General features: G+C 53.7%; 1 protein-coding gene across 1 annotated transcript in view; it reads right to left on the reverse strand.

The window, feature by feature from the left end:
- HDAC4 (histone deacetylase 4) overlaps positions 1-20,749 on the reverse strand; it is a 179,001-nt gene that overhangs the window by 145,597 nt on the left and 12,655 nt on the right. The window contains exon 2 of the mRNA XM_043462161.1: positions 4,811-4,882. Coding sequence (XP_043318096.1) covers positions 4,811-4,882 — 72 coding nt within the window. The remainder of the gene's footprint in view (positions 1-4,810; positions 4,883-20,749) is intronic.

Below are 20,749 nucleotides of genomic sequence, written 5' to 3' on the forward strand. Positions count from 1 at the left end.
GAGGGGACAGACCCCGGCCCGCGGAGAGCAGAGATGAGCAGCGTCAGGATGGACCCAGGACGAGGAAGCCGAAGTCCGCTCTCCCTTCCCACGCTGAGCAGGCGGCAGCCACGGGGGCCCCGAAGCTGGCCATCAGGCCTTCCCTGGGCCCCATCCCGGCCCCAGGAGCCCAGCCTTACGGGAAAAACACAGAAAGGAGGGCCCGCGGGAAGTACGACTGGTGAGGCTTTGCTGCAGGGATTACGATCCCGGGATGAACCGCTTCCCGCGGGGAAGGCGCCGCGCCAGAAGCTTCCCCCAGGCCACGTGCATCCTCACCTCGGCACCTGCCCCGCCTCTCCTCTCGCCAGAGCAACCCACGACAAGAACAGCAAGACGTGCCTGGGAGGCATCCTGACTTCCGGCCAGCCTCCAGTGGCCCCTGCTCCAAAACCCGAGGAGAGGGTCAAGCAATTCAACAACTCTTTGACGGGGCGGTGGTCCGACACTTGGGAAGATTCGGGTTCTGCGGCTGGAGCCAGACCTCACTTATTCAAAACGGGTTTGGGTAAGTTCTCCAGAGCTTCGGTAGTGTCTTCATGTTTCCATAATTCTCTTTTAAAAAATGACACCCTTGTTACACAGCCTTGAAAGGAAAGCTCGGGAACTCTGATGGAAATGCACGTTTACAGTGAGGGCAACGGTGCCTACAGCGAGACTCCTGTGTGGTAGGCACCTCGTCCTAGCAGCTGGGCTGGCCCAGAGGTCCCCGGCCTTCTCTGAGAGGTGGCCCCTGCAGGGGGACCCGCCGGCTGACCCTGGGGAAGCCAGCTTGCCCCTCTCCTCCGCTGGGGAGCGGGCAGTGAGGGCTCAGGGCCCTTGGGAGCCACCACAGCATGAGCCCAGACGAGCCTCTCGTGGGCCCCCGGGGCTGCTTCCTCCACGTTGCGCCCGGGAACAGGGGCTTCTCCTCCAGCCCCTGCACCCATCCAGGCGCGGAGCGTCTCCACAGTCCGGCTCCGAGGGAGCTCGCCTGCTGGGTCTGCAGCCAGCACCCCACACACTCACCACGAGGCCTCTTTTCTAGATTAAACATGCGCTGCTTTTATAATCAGGAAAAAAGTATGCTACTTTCAAAAACAGATGAAATTGATTCAGGAATGAAGGACCAAAATACTTGTCGAGTCCCCTGGCACAGCGGGCATGCAAGCTCTCTGCTAGAGGCCCAGCTCTCGCCTCCTCCTCTGCCCTCAAGTCCCACGTCTCTCCCCACCAAACTCTGAGCTTCCTGGGAGCCCGCAGGGTGCCCGCCACTCTGCCTGCACCCCAAGTCCCCACCAGGAAGGAAAGGACAACCCCCCAGGGAAGGACGAGGTGGTGTCGCCTCGTCCGCAACTGTGACATTCCACTTCATCCAAAAAATGAGGAAATACGATGCCAACAGAGATCCCTGGGTCGGGAAGATCCCCTGGAGAAGGGCATGGCTACCCACTCCAGTATTCTTGCCTGGAGAATCCCACGGACAGAGGAGCTTAGAGGGCTACAGTCCACGGGGTTGCAAAAGAGTTGGACACAAGTGAGCGTGTACACACACACACACACACACACACAGCACAGAACAGTACTGGGGGCGCTGGTAGGACCCAGTGGGAGGCAAACGGTTATATGTTTTCCCCCTTTTATAACTATTCACAACTAAAACCTTTAAAACAAGGGGAAAAAATGCAAAAAAGGAGGAAAGGCTTGTTAACATATAAAAAGTTAAGGGGGAAGGTGGAGAAATCAGAAAGAACCCCCAAACAAAGAGCATTTTAGCTTGTGCAGTCTACAATACAAACTTTTCTAGTGAGAGATTCTTGTAAGAATGATTTCAAGTCTTGAGTCAAGATGGCCCACAAATAGACGGGATGAACGGTGCTTTTTTTATTTGAAGTAAAACTGTGTTTAAAGAGAACCATTGTCAGAAAGGCTGTCGAGAGGGCTGCCTTTCACAGCCAGGAAGAGACAAGAAATGCACAAGATGGAGGTGGGGAGGGCCACATGGGCACTTGCCCACTCACGGTAAAAGGCGTACATTCACGGGAACAAGTTCCCACAGTGACTGCTGGAGTAATTCCTGCAGACTATACAGTCTGTTTTCACACTGCCAAGTGTCAGAAGAGTACTTTAAACTCAACCGTAAGGAAAACGCGCGACAGCAAACTGGGATTGACTTAAAAACACACCTGAAAATGTCTCTACTCCCGAATCATAAAAATGTGGCTCTAGGACATTCCTGGTGGGCCAGAGGTTAAGAATCCGCCTGCCAAAGCAGGGGATGCAGGCTCAATCGCTGGGTCCTGGAGGAGTCCACGTGCCACCAGGCAGCCGAGCCCGTGAGCCACAACTACCTAGCCTGCGTGCTGCAACTGCTGAAGCCCGTGCGCCTAGAGCCCATGCTCTGCAAGGAGATGCCCCGCAATGAGAAGCCCGCACACCCCAACTGGAGTAGCCCCTGCTCACTGCAGCAGAGACCCAGAGCAGCCAAAAATAAATAAATATTCTACTTACATGCGGCTTGACAGAAAATGTCAACACTGATTTTCAAATTGTTATATAGGCTGAGATTCCTATTTCTTTGTTGAACGTATTGTACAGTGCTTATATTAATGGTGAGTGTGTGCTCGGTCGTGTCTCCTTGGGGCCCCATGGACTGCAGCCCACTGGGCTCCTCTGGCCAGGGGATTCTCCAGGCGGGAATACGGGAGTGGGTTGCCATTTCCTTCTCCAGTACGGTGCTTAGAATGACTGAAAACAGAGTTTTAAAGAATGCCCTTCGCTTCAGCAGCTTCTGAGGCAGAGCTCACGGCGACAACTCCATGGCCAGCGTGCGGCACGGGCGCACCCCTGGCACCCCTCCTCCTGCAGACAGGTGCTCACGGGCACCTCTTCTCCGGGTTTTAGAGCCACGCTGCACGCGCCGACCCGGAGGGTTACCAGCGAGCACAGGTCATCCTCTGACTCTGACCAACGGAACCTGGAGGTGTGGGGCTACGGCTCCAGTACCCTGGGGCCCCCTCCCCGATATGCCATCTCTCGAGTGGGGGCCTTCCCCGAAAGAAAGAAAGAGAAGAGGGGTAGCAGACCACAGGGGCTGTGCTGGGATCCGAGCTGGCACCGCCACGGCCATGCTTCCATGCCATCTTCAGCATCCGGCCGCCGGACGTTTACCCAGGGGCCACCAGGAATCAGACTCAGGCCTGGTCTCTGTGAGAATCCTGCAGAGACGATGTGATCACCCCGTCCAGGACTGAAACCGAGACACTGGGCAGCTTGCTTGAAGTCACCCAGGCGGTGGGTCCCCAGGATTCCAGGCACCCGCCCCATCCCCATCCAGAACTGCGGTCCATGTTTGTACACGGAGCTGGGAGGCCCGCACGAAGTCTCCACCAGCAGGACGTGCTTCTCAAGCCGTGAGGCGCATGGGAAGCCGCCCACTTTCTGGCTCACTTGGGAACCACCTTTTCATAGTCTACCAAGCTACTGAAACCCCCTCCACCCACACCTGGGCAAGCGTTAGGAAACTGCCTGGAGGGGCCCAAGCTACACAAGGACTCGGGGTTTAAACCAAAGCTGCCCTGGCCAGACAGACTCAGGGAAAGGGAAAAAGCGGCCCTGCTGACTCTGCGGGGCTCAGACAGGACAGAGGAGCATCGCCAGCTGCTAGTTTCAGCCCTCCCCCACGCTGCCCCGGCATCCTGGGTGAACAAGAAAACCTGCTGGACAGGTGGGCACTAGCCCGGGGCCGTGGCACCTTCGAGGAGCACCGCAAACAGCCCGAGCTGCGTGTCTGGGGAGACGCCAGAGACAGTGCTTGGCAGGCCTCCGAGAGTCGCTAAGAAAGAAAGGAGTCTCTCCTTTGACACTTCCAGCTCAGGCCTTGACTTTTTTTTAGCTGGATGGGGAAGGTGTGGCCGCAGGCGGTGCGGCTGGGGGCCAGGGCAGAGGCAGGGGTCCGTGAGCCCCTCCTCGTCCCAGCCGGTCCTGCCCACACAGACAGCAGGCACAGTGGGCGCAGGAGGCTGGCGTCCAGGAGTGCCATGGAGCGTAAACCACAGAGACAGGGGCCTTGCCTTCAGGACACGGCCAAGCCAGGCCCGGCAGTGCTGACCTCAAAACGCTGACAGTGGCTCCCTTACATCCACCCCAGGCCTTCACGGGGCCTGTTTTATTCTCAGTAAGGCCAAGGGGCCCGAGAGGAATGGATCCAGTCTCTGAGCTGAAATCCCGGAGGATACCAGATAGAGGGTAAACATTTTACAAGAAGGAGAAAGAAAAGCTTCCACAGCTGTGTAAATTAGGAAAACACTGCCCAGGGCATGGCATGCAGAAGCATCACACATGGAATGAGAAATTCCTGATCACAGCCAACGCTTTTTGCTAATTACAGAAGGAGAGCTGCTTTGAGAAACATCTAGGGCACTTTCCCCCGGAGCCTGGGGCCCTGGACCCAGTGAGACCTGCCCCGTGGTGTCCCCAGCTCAAGTGCAGGGCTCCTTCCTTTGAGGCCTGGAGTTAGACCCCAGACGAGCAGTTCTCGCCTCTGGGAAGAACACACCGTGTCAGAGCTCAGGACACAGAGGACCTGGCACTCTCTGCCACTTAAGTAGCATCAAGCCGCGCCCATCTCACATCTAAAAACCAGCACCCTATTTTACCCCAGGAAAGAGCACCTGCCCACCTTGGACCTGAGACCTCACCCCTTTCTCTCCACACTCCCCCAGGACGGTGAAGCCCCAGACACCCCTTCGGGGGCGCCCAGTGTCCAGCAGCGCTGGGGGAGTGGACTTACCAGTGCTGGGCATGTGGTTCACGCGGGCAGGGTTGAGCAGCTCCACCGGCTGGTCTCGGCCAGAAAGTCCATCTGGAGGACAGAGAAAGCATTTGGCTTCAGAAACTGCTCACGATTCAATGGAAGTATTTCACACTCGGAGTCTGCAAGGAGCCCTTCCCTGCAGACAATGGGAATGCATGTGTCCTTCTCACTTTTAAAGGAGACGGGTTCTATTTTGATTTGCGGAACTTCAGAAGAAGAAAAGACCCCATGCACAACAACCCAACCAGCTCGCATCTCCAACAGAGCAAACACCAGTTTCTGGCCTGCGGGCGTCTGGCCGAGCCGTCGTGGGTTCCTTCTGTTCAACAGTCAGCTGATAGGCACGGAGCGTTTCTGGAGCGACCGCGGGCAGTAGGACAGCACACCCAGAAGAGCGGCTCACCGTCTTCCCAGACACAGCCCTGGGCCCGGGGCCACAGAGTCACAGCCCCCGAGGCCCCGCCGAGAGCACGCAGGCTGCTCCCGCTCTCTGGACAGGCAAGGGAAATAAGACTCGCAAACCCGCTCCCGGGAAAACACCGGGCCAGGCTCCTACAGCCAGAGGGACCGTTTCCTACGAGTTTACCTTTCGACTGTGTTCTGACCGCAAAGGTGGCAGAACCAGAACCACACTTGCCCCTCACTCGGCACAGGCTGCCATCAGACCACGTTCTCTCACAGATGAGAAGGAAGTGCTGGGAAGACTTCCAGGAATCACACTTGGGATGTAAAATTAGCTTCAACAATGGGTGTGAACGCCTGCGGTAATAAGGGAATCATCACAGACGCTGGCGTGTGGTCACTCTCGCTACTGACTTTGGGAGAAATCACTGGTTTCCCAGAGCAGCCATCGGCTCCCTCGGGCCAGCTTACAAACTGGGGCAAAAGCAAGTAACAGCAGGTCTACCGACTTGGTACCAAAGCCCTGCTTTTCACCCCAAATGGACGTCACCTCATGGCCTCTGAGTGCATTATCCCATGACCCTGGTGTGTCTTTGAAGATGCTCAAAATCTAAGGACAAACACCGACCCTGAGGAGACCCCGCAGGGTTTCCCGAGTCCTGGAGACCCTCCCGAGGACGCAGGGAGGCCTCTGCGGCATCGTGGGCCTGGAGCTCTCTGCTCAGAGCGTGGCAGACCCCACACACGAGCTGATGTTCAGCCTGCCCGCCCGGGTCAGGGACAGGGACTGCTGGGCTCCATTCCCGGGCTGGACCAGCCTGTGCTTCACACACTGCAAGTCCGAGCCCCACGCGGACATCCTCCCAGCCCTGCCGAGTGAGGTCAGGCAGGAAAGCTGCGCGGGAAGACTGTTCCACCTCGGCGTGAGGGCAGAGGAAGTGTCCTGCCTCTCGGGAGGTGTCACCGTGTGAAACCCTCTGAAGGCCGACTCCGCCGAGGGGCCGTCGGGGCTGGAGTACAGCTCCGGCGCCGGCAGCGTGAAGCCGGGAGAGCCCGCGGGGCCGGGCACGTGGCCCACCTCTCCCGGCTCCTCCACAGACCACCACAGACCACCGTCAGCCGAACGCCACCAGCAAACTCTGCGCTCCTCACTCCGAAAGGGGGATCTCAGAGGCCCAGACATGAGAGGTCTCCTCGCAGAAGGCAGCAGACAGGACAGCAGGGGGCAGGACCTGAATCAAGGCGGGACCTCAAGATGAGGCCACGGGGAGGACAAACGCGTCAGGCCTCCTCTCCCCACCCCTGAAACACCTGCCGGTGTCTCCGGGAGCCCAAGGCTGCCAGTCCAGGGCGTGCGGCCCTGCACAAGGAGGACTCCTAATGTCACAGGGCGGCGACCCAGGCTGAGAACACGAGGCCAGCGGGGCCCCCTCCAGCCCCTGGGGGATTCAGACCCAAACGCAGAGGGAGGACGCATCAGGTCCACGGACAGGGGCGACAGGGCCCAGTGTGGGCAGGCGTGCTCAGGCACGGAAGTCAGCCCCGGGGACGTCACTCTGTGTCACCTCGGTGACCAGAGCTGGTGACGAGTACCCCCGAGGGCCTCACAAATCCAGGTCCCGGTCTCAGGGCTCAAAAATCCTCACAATGGACTGCAGCGCGCCAGGCCTCCCTGTCCATCACCAACTCCCGGAGTCCACCCAAACTCCATCGAGTTGGTGATGCCATCCAACCAACTCATCCTCTGTCGTCTCCTTCTCCTCCTGCCTTCAATCTTTCCCAGCATGAGGGTCTTTTGCAATGAGTCAGCTCTTCACATCAGGTGGCCAAAGTATTGGAGCTTCAGCTTCAGCATCTGTCCTTCCAATGAACACTCAGGACTGGTTTCAGAGAGCACAGCTTCCTTCTTTAAAGTCACATGTATCAGTCTTTCTTTTACAGCTTTTCCTTTTAGTGTCAGGTTTAAGAAGCTCTTCCTCACGGGGAGGTTGCAAAGATTCTTTACCTTACTGCCATCTGAAAGTGTTGTGGTTTTTCCCTTTTGTGTGTAGATCTTATCTCTCTAGTATTGATTTTGTATATGGTATAGAGTACGTCTTTTTTTTTTTTTTCTATGAGAACAGCCAAATGTCCCATTACCATTATTAAGAAGCCTTACTTTGAGGACCTATCGGCAACACGGATTCTGTTACAAGCCAAACTTCTCTCCTTTAGGCCAACTTGTTTATACCCGTGCCAATAATCACACTAGCAGCCATAACTTGACACCAGGTCTTACCACCCGGCCAGGTGGGAGCCTCTGCCTTCTGCAGAATCACCCTGGGCGGTACTGGGCCTTAACCACAGAAATCTGAGAATCAGTTAAGTCCCAAAGAAAGAAAAAGACACAGGTGGGGAGAAAGAAACGGAGAAAGAACGGAGGGCGTTGTTTTTTTCAAACTAAAATGTCTCTTATTGATCTGTACATGACTCAAATGCCTCCTCCCCCCCTACAAAAAAGGCATTGCGGTCTCTTCCCCAGCGCTCCCCTCGGCCCCCGACTCAACACCCCACAACAGCGGCGGCTGGAGCGGAGGAACAGGGCGAGGGGGTGCTCAGGCCGATGGAGCCGGGCCCAGGCTCCCGGGGCCCCGTTCCACACGTCCGACTGCAAGGCAGAGCTGGGGCGCCGGCGGCCTCCCCGTCCTCCTGTGAAGAAGGGGAGGAGGAGACCTTGGGCGATGAAGAGCCTTTCCCTCAGCCTGAGGACAGAGCCTGCTGCCTCCTGATGGGCCTAGAGCTGGGACCCCCTCGGTGCCCCAGACCCCCGTGTGAAGGGCAGTGGGGGGACGGGACACGCACTGCGAGGGGCTGGGAAGAGAGAGAACCGGGGAGGGAGGAAAGAAGAAGAAAAAGAACCCTGACTGGGACCGCATCGTGACCAGACTTCAGGAGCAGAGAATCTTGGCAGTACCGTGTCTCCCAACCCGTGAACACGGAGCATCACTTCATCTCATTTCTCTCAAAACAGTTTTAGACTTTTGAGTGCAGAGATCTTGAACATCTTTAGATTTATTGCCAGACACTTGATACTTGAAGTAAAATATTATGTAAGCCATGGACTGTAGCCTACCAGGCTCCTCCATCCATTAGATTCTTCAGGCAATAGTACTGGAGTGGGTTGCCATTTCCTTCTCCACGGGATCTTCCCCACCCAGGGATCGAATTCAGGTCTCCCGCATTACAGGCAGATGCTTTACCCTCAGAGCCACGACGGAAGCCCCAAAATATCATGTGTATAGTACTTTAAATTTTAATTGCTATTTGCTGGTATATAGAAACACAATCAATGTTTATACGGTAGCTTTGCACTATAGCAGCTTGCTAATCAACCCACATTCATTCTAATCATTCACCTGAAGTTATTTTGAACTTTATACACGCAGAATGACATCACTTCTGATAATGACTGTTTGGTCTTCCTCTCCAGCCCTGAAGCTTTTTAATGTGTTTTTCTCACCTTATTCTACTGCTCAGACTTAGGGTACATTATGGAACAGAAATAGTGAAACGGAACACCCTCGTCTGGCTTGCCATCTTACTGGGAATGTTTGCCACTATTTCACCAGCAAGTATAACATTTGTTGTTGGTTTCTGAGATAAGTTTATTAGTTTAAGGAAGTTCCCTTCTATTTCTACTTTGCAAAGTCTACTTTAAAATCACGTGTGTGTGCTTAACTTTATTAAGCTTTTCTGTATCGATTCATGCAGTTAAATAATTTCCCTTTTCATCTGATAATTTCCTTTTCTCATGTCCAACCAACTTGCATTTCTCGGATAAATGGACTTGTTCAGGTCCAGTGAGTTCGGAGACCAAAGCAAAGGCTAAAGTCATACAGACAGATGGAATCTGAGTGAGGTCTGGAACCTGTTTTACTTCTGATTCCAGAGCGTTGGCGACCCAGCCTCACATTTCCACCTTAGTTCCACACGTGCTGTGTTGTGTACGTGAAAGAACAGGAAAAGGTACTATTCTGAAAGGTGCTCAGTGGGACTTTTTTAATGTAGGTTACCAAAATGAAGTGGGGATGACAAGGCTGCCTGTCACCCAGCTGATTTTTCTTAAATTTTAAAATTGCTTTATTATCCTTATTGCTACTTCATTTATTTTTATTTTTTGGCCGTGCCGTGAGGCATGTGGGATCTGAGTTCCTTGGCCAGGGACTGAACCCGGGCCCCGGTGGTGGAAGCGTGGCGTCCTGACCCCTGGACCGCCACGGAAGACTGTCACCCATCGCGGGACAGCAGCACTCACCGCTCCCCGTCGCACAGAGCCGTTTCAGACAGGAGGCCACGGAATCCTTGGCATTCAGCAGCAGCTCATCCCAGCCCACCTTCCTGGCCCCCTTTATGCAAACTTTGTATTTTCCAACAATTGTGGATCTGCAGGAAAATTAAACAGTATAGAGAGTCCTCACACACCCTGCGCCCGGCATCCCCTGGGATAGTATCTTGCGTTAGCCTGTCTTCCATGAACGGAGGCCCACATACCACTCAGGCTCCTCTGTTTTCCCCTCACACTCTCCTGCCATCCCAGGACCCCCACCCCAGGACCCCGTATGACATGTACTGGTCACGTCCTCTCAGGCTCCTCCTGGCTGCGACAGGCCCTGGGACGTTCTCGGTCTTCAATGACCTTGGCAGTTGAGGAGGGCGGGTCATGCGGTCTGTCGAGTCCCTCAGCTCGGATGGTCGGACTGGCTCCTGGCTGGACTGGGTCCGCAGGAGGACCGCGGAGGTGAGCGTCGCGTCCATCCCGTGACACCACAGCCCACCAACACGGCGCACCGCGCGGGTGCTGGCCCTGACCACTTGGGTGGAAGTCTGTCCGTCAGGCCTTGCCACAGTAACGGTGCTCACTTCTTCCCCTTCCACACTGGGCTCTTTGGAAGAAAGCCACTATGCGCTGCCCACACGAGTAAAAGGGCCCGAGCTCTCCTCCCCACACTCCTCAGGAGCTAAGAACAGCAGACCTGCTCCAGAGGAGGCCACAGGAACACAGGGGACCCAGGGCAGCCCGGTCGTGGGACCCCCGGGAGGAGGCAGGAGCGGGTGCAGGGGGGCAGGGCCTGGCCGGAGCCCTGGCTGGGGCTCAGCGGGGCGGGCGGGAGGCCAGCCCTCGGTCTGTGTCTCCCGGAGGCACTTGGAAGGTCAGCGTGTGAGTTACTTCTGTTCCTCCAGGGCTCCAGAGCCTGGAGAGAAGCTGGCACATCTCAGTAAGAATGACGGCCTTAGTCCCCCCTTTCCCCTCCCTCCCTGTGAATGTAGGTATTACAGGGAACTTGCTAGAAGGTCTACAAAGGAAAGGGGGCTCCTCCCCAGCACATGTCTGAGTTTGGGGTTTCCCTCTGCCCCCTGGATCCTTAAGGCTCCCAGACACACGTCTGTGATGAGGGTCTGAGAGTGAGGTGGCCCAGGTTCCTGGACGCGGGGCCTCAGCCGAGGAGAAGGCTTCCAAATCTGGAGCGCAGGTGGGCCGGGCCCGGCGGGCCGGGGCCGTCGGAGGGAAGGCGCTCACTGTCCTGGGTGTGAGGCTACCACGAGGACCAATGCTACCGGACAGACGCCCCAGGTCCTTCCAGACAGACTCGAGGAGAAAAGGCAGGCTCCTGCGCTGGGGCTGTGTGTGTGCTGCTTTTAACTCGACAGAAGAGAGCTTTCCAAAAACTGGTCCCCCTTTGTAAGAAGGACAAAAGCAGCAGGCAGTCCCCGCGTCTGGCCAGGGGCTTGCTGACCGAGCCCCAGTGAGGACGGAAGGGACCGGCCTGGGCAGGAGGCGGGGTGCACAGGGCAGGGTCTGCGGGCCAGGCTCACCCGCTGACCCCCGCCCTGGCCTGGGGAGAGCTCGGCCCCTCCCACGCCGTACAAGCCCGTGCTGAGCGTGTGGCGTGTCGCAGGATGCCAGCGTGCCCTGCACCTGACCTGTGGGCCTGGCCCCCTCCTACTGGGAGTGTGACCCTCTTGATCGTTTACACCACAGAAGGTGGCTCAGGAGACTGAAACGTCACAGCCACAAACGACTCACGAGGTCAGAACACACTCGCATCCCCCCAGCCCCCTTCGCCTGACGTGGGGGGTCTCCAGAGCCTTCTCCCGCAGGGCTCGGCCCCTCCCTTCCTGGCCCCCCACCGCTCAGCTCCCTGCCTCCTTTGCCAACAGGCCCTCTGGCACCCCTCTCCCTCCCAGGCCACGTCCCATGGGGCCCCCGCCCAGCTGATACCAGCACCAGCCCAGGCTCCATGAACTCAGGACGGCCCGGCGGGCGCCTCCCCCGTGAGCTCTGCTAAGAGCCAACAGCATCCTGAACCATTAGTTGCTTCTTGTCCTCATCATGCAAGTTGTGGAAGAATGGCCCAGTTCTATAATAAAGCTTATGTGTGCCCATTAATGTGAATTAAACTTTAATGAGCTAAGTGTTATGAATTCCTGAGGCACGTCCAATACAGTTTGCGGATATTTATTAAGAGAAAATAAAAACTGAAGCGGGACCTTCTTCCTCCAGAGCAGGTATTTTTCCTGCAGGAAAAGCAGGCAAACTTCACAAAGGTCAAGGCTGATCTATGAGGTTTTCTTGTCCTTCCCCTGAAAATTAAATCTCCTCCAGCCAGACACGACTGAGCAACTTCACTTTCACTTTTCACGTTCATGCATTGGAGAAGGAAATGGCAACCCCCTCCAGTGTTCTTGCCTGGAGAATCCCAGGGATGGGGGAGCCCGGTGGGCTGTCATCTATGGGGTCGCACAGAGTCGGACACGACTGATGTGACTTAGCAGTGGCAGCAGCAGCAGCAGCTAGCTACCAGATTATAGGAAATACGAATTTAAAGGAACACGTTCAAAGGCCACCTGGAGGCTCTGATCAGTCGGGTGGGAAGGAGAGGATGGCAGGTCAAATGCCCCGGCCCCCCAGAGTGGTGGGCGAGCCGCCACAGGGTCAGGGCTGCAGGTCAGGGGCTCAGGGCCAGGTCTGCATCTTGACTTGAAAAAGCGACAAAGACAACCAGCAAAAGTGGAGCACAGCTTGGGTGTAAGATGATATTTGGGAATTATTATTCATTTTGTTGAGTGTGATGAGGGGATTATATCTGTTAGAAACATACACCAAAGTATCTATGGGAAAGTGCTATGACATTTGGGATTTGTTTTAAATTCTACAGGAGATAAAGCTTGGGGGAGGGGGGCCTGATGAAGTGGGAATGGTCAGAAAGCTCGGGGTTGTGATGGGCACAGGGGGCTCTCGCTACACCAGCTAAAGTCCATCTTTTTTTTCCTGGAATTCTTCACGGTAAGAGTTTCGGCAAGGTGCCAAGACAAGCCCTCACTTCCTGTTCAGTAGCATCTGTCCTCACTTCACACAAGCCAGAGCATCGGTCTAACCAGTTCTCTCACTAGCATTCCTAACCTTCTCCAGTCGATTACCAGCCCCTGGCTGTGCAGGCAAGCGAACCCTCCACACACACATGCAACTCAGCGAAGGGGTCAAGAAATGGGTATTTCCTGCCATATCCGTAAACACGGATGCCATGGTCATCAGCAATCAGGCCCTCCAAAAGTGAATTTCTGAGTCCTGAGGGCGCTGAGGAAGGAGAGCAATACCTGCAACCCGGCAGCCACCGGGCTGCAGGGAGGACTCCCTGCGGGGAGCACCCTGGAGCTCTGGATGCTGGTCCCAGAGAGCTGGGGTGCATGTGAAAGGGGTGACTTCAGGGCGCCCAGACTCCTGCATCTTCCCATACGTAGAAAAGCACTACATCCCTGAAACTGGGTGATCTGGTTTCCTTTACTTAACAATAACCTCATGATGTTCAGACCACCTGCCCTTTGTCGTAAAACTTCTACATAACCCGCCCCCCCACCCTCGCCTCCTCAGAGCAGCTCTCTCAGGGCTACTGAGATGCCGTCTCCCTGGCCTGAAGTCCTAAAAATCTCTGCAGAATAAGACGCAACTCTCAGCCTTGAGGTTGTGAGCATTTTGTAAGGTGATCGGATCCTGTGCTCCTGAGGCGTGATGATGGGGGGACACAGGGCCCAGCTGATGTCAGGCGGACCTCAGCCCTGGTCAGGGTGGACTGGCCCTCACCTACGTGAGACACGACCCACAGAAAGTCGGGTCGTGAGGAAGGACACACAGTGAGCGTGATCACGAGCCACTGGGAGGGGCCTGGACCAGAGCTGCCTGCAGTGGAGCAGACACTGTCCCATCCCCGGGGTTCACGTCCAGCTCAAGCTGCAGGAGGGGAAGGAGGGAAGACTGGGGAGGGATGCGAGGAAGCAAGGAAGGAAAACAGCTTCGCGGGTGGGCAGTGCTGGAGCCCTGGGAGGCCAGACAAAGGCCGGCTCTGTCCTCTCCGGCCCAGGGCCGCGTTTCCTGGAGGGAGTTTCCCAGCCCGCCTTTCGGACGGTCCTCCAGGGACCGTCTGCCCCTCCCCAGCCTCCCCAAGTGGAGCTCACAGCTCTCAGCTGTCCCCACAGCCTGGCCCAGCTCAACCGTTAATAAGTGATTTAGAAAATCGGGAGGGAATGTCCTAAGCCCGCCTTTGAAAACAGATCCGTCTCTGCTCTAGGGAGGATGTCCATCTGCCCTGCGGGGAGGATGCGATTGGGTGAGTCATCCCAGAGCTGTTTGCTAGAGCTCCGGAGGCGGACGAGGAAGATGACCTCGGAGGCAGAACGCGCAGATTCTCAGAGTCCAAGTAAGAAATCATAGACGACAGAAGGTCCACAGGGGCCCGAGCAGGCGCACACGGTGAGCCTGCATCTCCATGACTAAGAAGAACGGCAAGAAGTAACACAACTCTGGAGAGGACCGAGAACCAGCTCTGAAGCCCACCTGCCGATAACCAGGCTTGCTCCAGCGGCTCAGACCAGCCCGCACGCCTCTGAAAAGCCACAGGCAAACCCGCCACCATAGTTTCTGCAGGCTTTTTACTTTCTGAACTAATGACCTCTGAACTGCCGAGCGGTCTAATGGACAGAACTCCCCGAGGCCACCCCCTCACCCGGACACAGCGGCCCTCTGTGTGGGGGGGTCCTCTGGGAGGCTTGTCCTGGAGGCCGCATGGCCCCGGGGGATTCGGGGTCCAATAGGCCAGGCTTCCCCCGAACAGGGAGGGTGGTGAGTGGTCCTGTCGCTTCGACCCAGGCTGTTTCCTCATGTGTCAAGTGGGGACGTAAACTGACCCAGGGTTAAATAAAAGAACGTAAATGAAGGACGAGGTACATACCGTGCCCTCCCACTTCACCTGCCCCTCTGTGACACGTGCGGTCCCATCTGCGTGGAGAACCAACGCACGCCCAGTCCCACGGCACTGATGGGAGGAAGCATCTCCTGAAACCCTGAGTCAGCGGGCAAAACCACTGGACGGCTGAGCCGGTGCCCAGCCCGCCTTCCACACCGCCGAGCGTTAGAGGCTAGCTGGAAGGTGTTTGTGGTTAAGCGACAGGAAGCCAGAAAAGAGGTGCCTGTTAATAAGCCGCTTGTGAGAAGTGAGTCACGGACGCAGAACAATAAACCCGAACGGCCATTTGGAGCAAGTTCACGCAGGCAAGCTGACAGTGTGGCTGCAGCGTGTTCACGGGGGACGCACCCTGCAGGCTCTGGGGGCACAGGCTCCTGTGCTGGGAGGTCACGGCAGAAGGAAGGCGGCAGAGGACTGGCTTGGGAGTGACACCAGGCCAACAGCTGCCGGAGCTGGGGCCGGGACCCGGGCCGCCTCCGCCCGCGTGGTACCCACGCCAGCCCTCCCCTTGCAGCCCACGATCATCTCAGGTCAACTTACAAATGCAGCTGAGGGGCCGTCGCGGAGTGGACGTGGGGGCCTGCAACATGAGCTTTGAATCTTCTCAGGAAGTCTGTCTTTCTCTTATGTTTGTACTATCTAATAATATACAGCTTGTAGTTTGGGGTTTTTTTTAATGATTTCCACTGTCATGATTTTCTAAAAGGTAACTTTATAGAAATAAAAGGGGGCACGTGGGCCACCCCTGCGGAGGCACGGTCCCCTGGAGGGTTCCTGCAGCCGTGGCCGCACCGTCACCTGCTCCGAACCACACGTGGACCCCTCGTGGCCGGGAGGAAGCTGTCCCACTGCTCCAGCTGCTGGTTGTTCAAAGGTGTCCATGCACGCAGGAGAATGGCATCGTTATTATTTAATTCAAAACTCCCCAGCACGCCCCTTCCTCCAGTAAAACTAGCTTTTCCAGGTCCTGCGAAAAGCTGGTATACAAGCAGCAGAATCACTGTTACATTTTGTTACACACAACATGGATCCACTCTACAGAGCTCAGCTTCTCCCGAAACAAGACAAACTAAACCTTATCATTATTCCTCTTATAACCATTTTTATACAACGCGAACTTCAGTTTCTAAAAATACAGCAATTGCACTCCACTGTGTTCTATTTTAACCCTCTAAAAATAGAGCTACTGGCAGGAGCAGCAATTTGCTGTCAGACACAGGCTGTGCGGATGCCGGTGACAGGATATGGATTTCTGTCCTTCGCTTCTCTTCAGTCGGTACCTTCTGAGTGATGACCGGGGCGCCCAGGCACCCTGGTGGGAGGCACCCAGGCTCGGCTGGGCCCACCAAGAGCGGGTGCTGGCTGCCACGGCCCAGATCTGCTCCTGGGTGCCCTTGACCTCACATGAATGACCTGACCTCACTTTCCACATCCGTAAAATGGGCTTAGTGACAGTCTTCACCCAGCAGGGCAGACGGGATGAGAAGAGGCTCCCTGTGTAGGGCCCTGACTGACCCCCAGGCTCAAGGGGCAGGCTGCCTGGGAGGACCCCAGCCAAAGGGCCAGGCCTGCCCCTCTCCCCTCCCGCCAGCAGGTGGGTTAGTTCTCAGAATATTTAGCAGCAACTAAGGAGGAAAACTGAAAGATACAGGGAGACAGCAGAAGAGGAGGGCAGCTTCTGCCCCCAGAGCCCCAGTGTCCTGTGGAGCCCTCATGGGCCGGGCCCAGGGGCCCCTGCCGGCCACCCCCACCCTGCTCCTCCCAAGTGCAGACGTGGCCCCCAGCCACACTGGAAAGTGGCAGACTGTTTCCTGGTCGCCAGTATGTTAAAAATGGCTGTTTCAAACAAACTTCCAAATTTTGAAAGCTTCGTAGTTCTAAAAACAGAGATATATCCAAATTTTTAGACGATACTCCCTATCTTCTACATTCCATATGGACTAATTTTTGAAAGAAGAAGAAAGTAGAAACCAAGCATTTCTGTCCTTCCCTCAACACAGACATGCACACTCTGACCATCCAGATGGTGCTCTAAAGGCACATCACCCCATTAACGCTTGTTTGCCCTTGGTTTAGAAACCGCTACACCCCAGGCTGGGACTTGAACTCGCTGCCTTTTAAGTGAAATCACACAGGTGGTCTCTGGACTTAATGATGCTCGGGTTCTTTATGTCTTGTCACAGGAAGAATTCAGTGAAAGACAAAAGTTCTAGGTAAGAAAGTGAACTTATTTAGAGAGAAATACACCACACAGACAGAGTGTGGGCCATTTCTGAAGGCAAAAGGCCCTGACATATGAGGTGGGCAATTTATGGGCTGGGCAATTTCATAGGCTGATGAGTGGGAGGATTATTCAAACTTACTTTGGGAGAAGAGGTGGGGATTTCCAGCAACTGGGTCGCCACCCACTTCTTGGCCTTCCATGGTCGCGGCGCCTACATCTGTGCGTTATTTAGCATATGCTGATGCATCATAATGAGCGTACAATGACGCTCAAGGTCTACAGGAAGTCAAACCATCTCAGACCTACTTGGCTCTAACCAGTTTTTGTCATGCCCTGTGGATACGTCATCCTTTTAAATGTTGTGCCCTGCTCCCTGCCCGCCTATTTCAGTTTCAGGATGAACAGCCCCCTGGCCTGGGTGGCCAGAGGCTTCACCTGGCGAAGCTGCCTGAACCTCACACTGCCCAGCAAGCGTCCTGGGCGCCCACAGTGGGAGGAGCAAAGCAAGAGCCTGGGGCATATTTCTATCCCCAAAGTTTACCTCCTTGATGGACTGCACTGAACTGATGACATGTCTTCATCTTCTCATAAAATATTATAATCGTTGGAACAGAGTCATTTTCTATCCCTCAAAATTCAACAGAGATGTGAAATCATGTATGTAGCCCTCCACTGTATTAAACAACCAGTAGAATTATGGGGCAAAGGAAATCTGTAGAAATTTCACCAAACCAAAAAAAAAAAAAAAAAAGCCTTTCTTAATCTATAACCAATTCCTATGGTTCTTATATCTATACAGAGAGATTATGTCTGCTTAGGCATGAGGGCAATCTGTAATGAAATGAAAATGAGTACCATCAGGTGGGTACTCAGTTATGACTGATGGAGCATTAAAGTAACCGCAGACAATTAGAAAGAATGGCAAACCTTTTAATGCAACTGCAGGAAAGAGGAACTGGGGAACAACAGTGGTCAAACCTGGGTCGCTTGGTTGATGATCTGAATTAACAGGGGCACCTGTAGCAAAAACCAATTCACACTTTGGGAAACCCGGCTACCACGAGCACCCAACACATAGAGGTGAACAAGACATAGAATCAATTACAAACTGAATAAGACACAAAATCAGGAGCCTCTGGGCTCCTGAACCTGGTTAGGTTGAGGTCATCCAGAGAATTCTATATAATTCTCAGATCACCTAAGAAGAAACAACACAGGACTGAGAGCTAACATTTCAACCAAAAAAGCCAAGAGACGATAACAGACCTTAAAACAGCGGAGTGAAATACATGGCACCTACAGTTCTATACCCTGCTAAACTACCATTCCAGGAAAAGAAAAGGACATTTTTCCGACAGACAAAAACTGAGAAAGTTTACCACAGACAAACTCGAGTTGAAATAATCACTAATGGTTTATTTCAGAAAGTCGCTTCCGGAGTAGAAGAGTACGATGCTAGGAGCAAGGGTAAGGAAATACACCACTAAACATGTACGTGCATACAGATAAGGACTGGATACTGAGCTAACACAAAGCGTCACAGAGTTACTAAGATTACTTTCATTATGTGTCATGTTACTTCCTCAAACGTTGGCTTCAGTGCCTCTGTGTATTATGTGTTTCAAAACCACTGTCTACAATACCTAGTTGGTTTCCTCTTAAAAACAATGAAAATCCTCAACATAAACATTTCCCCTCTTCACTTTGTTAAGGTAGGAAACTAATGACCAAATTTTAGCTCATTTTTGAATAATTCCCTGGTGGTTCAGAGGTTTAAAAAACCCACCTGCCAATGCAGAAGACGCAGGTTCAATCCCTGGGTCAGGAAGATCTCCTGGAGAAGGAAATGGCAATCCACTCCAGTATTCTTGCCTGGGAAATCCCACTGACAAAGGAGCATGGTGGGCTACCATCCACAGAGGTCACAAAAAGTCGGACACGACTGGAGCAACTTAGCAAGCTGGTATGCAGGACTTAAAAATATGCATTTCGGGCTCTCCTTCTCTCTGATGAACCAGCATCTGTCCTTTGCTCTGATTTCTGTATCTTTACTCATCTAGCCCTTGCTAATGAAATAAAAATTAACTAGAGCTACCTTTGTCCGGAGAAGGAGATGGGAACTCACTCCAGTACTCTTGCCTGGAGAATCCCATGGATGGAGGAGCCTGATAGGCTGCAGTCCATGGGGCGCTAACAGTCAGACACGACTGAGCGCCTTCACTTTCACTTTTCACTTTCATGTGCTGGAGACGGAGATGGCAACTCACTCCAGTGTTCTTGCCTGGAGAATCCCAGGGACGGGGGAGCCTGGTGGGCTGCCGTCTGTGGGGTCGCACACAGTCGGACACGACTGATGCGACTTAGCATAGCTACCTTTGAAATTGCACTGGCTGGGTCCCAAAGCACTCCACACACCGTCTGGCTTCCTTTCCTCACAAAGAAGAGGCAACCAGTGAGACACGGCCTGGCCTGAGTAACTATTTACAAAACTCTTTGCAGAAGCAGAGTCTGGTAGCACTGAGAACACAGTAATAGCTCATCAAGCCAACTTTTAAACACAAAAAGCTACAAGAACATGACTGACAGCAATCAATATCGTGTTCCACTTGACACTGTATTTGCATATTGGAGAGCCCTTCTCTGAAATCAGCTATACTTGTGCAAAAGCAACTCTTTGTGAGACATAATCAACAAAAGATTGCTTATCCTCTGCTACACTCGGAAATTAGTACAAAGTAACCAGCTCTTGGAAAAGGATAAACCACTTTATGCAAAGACCTTTGCAAATGCTCTCTATTAATGCAAATATTATGTTTGTCCTTTATTTGAACGCAAACAGCATCTGTTTTGCACAGTCAATGCCACCGCTTTGTAGTTTGTGCTGAGCAACTCAAGTGTGTCCCAGCTGCTTTTTAGAGCTTGAAGCAGATTTCCAGAGAGCCAGCGTCACAAAAGGAAGGGCAGGGAAGAGAGCAGGAAGCCAGAGAGTGTGGTAAGGTTCCTGCGGCTTTTGCGGAGGCTTCTTCGCTTTTAGGCAAGAGAGAAACAAATCCAAGAGTGAATTCCAGAACTTGCTTCTGGAGCAGTTGGGCTTTGTGTGTGGGATTTTCTTTTTTAATGGTTCTGACTAAAGAAAAAATTAGGATTGCCTTTTATAAATTCCTTTGTTGGGAAAATACGCTCAGAAGAGAAACACATGTTGGAAAGGAGACACTGGGTGGCATGAGGCTGCTATCAGAGCACCCAATGCAGAGGCAATGCTGCTCCCCTCGGAAGCTCTGCCCTCACCCCGCCGCGTCCTCCGCTTGCATGTGAGTCCTGATGTGGGGGGCTCCTTGCCGGCACCGCCAGCCTAAGATTACTGGATGGATCCCTCTGCTGTCTCTGCCACAAAATCGAGAGCTCCTAACAGGGACGAGATCTTGACGGTGTTTCTTTTTAAATCCATGACCTTCAATCAATGACCAGTTCAGTACTGGTAGAGGCTGGATGGATGGATAGGTGGATGGGTGTGTGGATGAAATAAATCATGCTCTAAAGAGGAAAAAGATAATCTGAAAAAACTGGCCTGAGATCCTTCAGATTTCAAATACATTCAACCTCCAGATCTCCACCCAGTCAAGACTTCTTGGAAACAGTGGGATCTCAAAACATTAATAATACTAATTTTACCATTCCATTTGTATGGAATGCAGACATATTACCAATCAGACACATTAGACCAAAATCTCCATGGAGTGGGCTGGAGAGGAAAGGGGGAGAGTCTTGGTACTTTCAGATGCCTCTCAAAATGAACATCTGCTCTCATATAAGCTTGCCATTAAAACTCCAAAATGTCTCTTTGGACAGATAACTCTAAACCTTCTAACAATCCCTTTAAAGGTCAATTTAGTTATTAATAACATTTCGAATTGACTAATTTCCCCAGATAAACTGCTAACATCTTCGGCTATTCATTCCTCCGTTGGATTCATATAGGAAGAGATTTGGTTTGGACAAAATACACTCAGA

Source organism: Cervus canadensis, chromosome 2 (assembly GCF_019320065.1).
Source record: "Cervus canadensis isolate Bull #8, Minnesota chromosome 2, ASM1932006v1, whole genome shotgun sequence".
Lineage (NCBI taxonomy): Eukaryota > Metazoa > Chordata > Mammalia > Artiodactyla > Cervidae > Cervus > Cervus canadensis.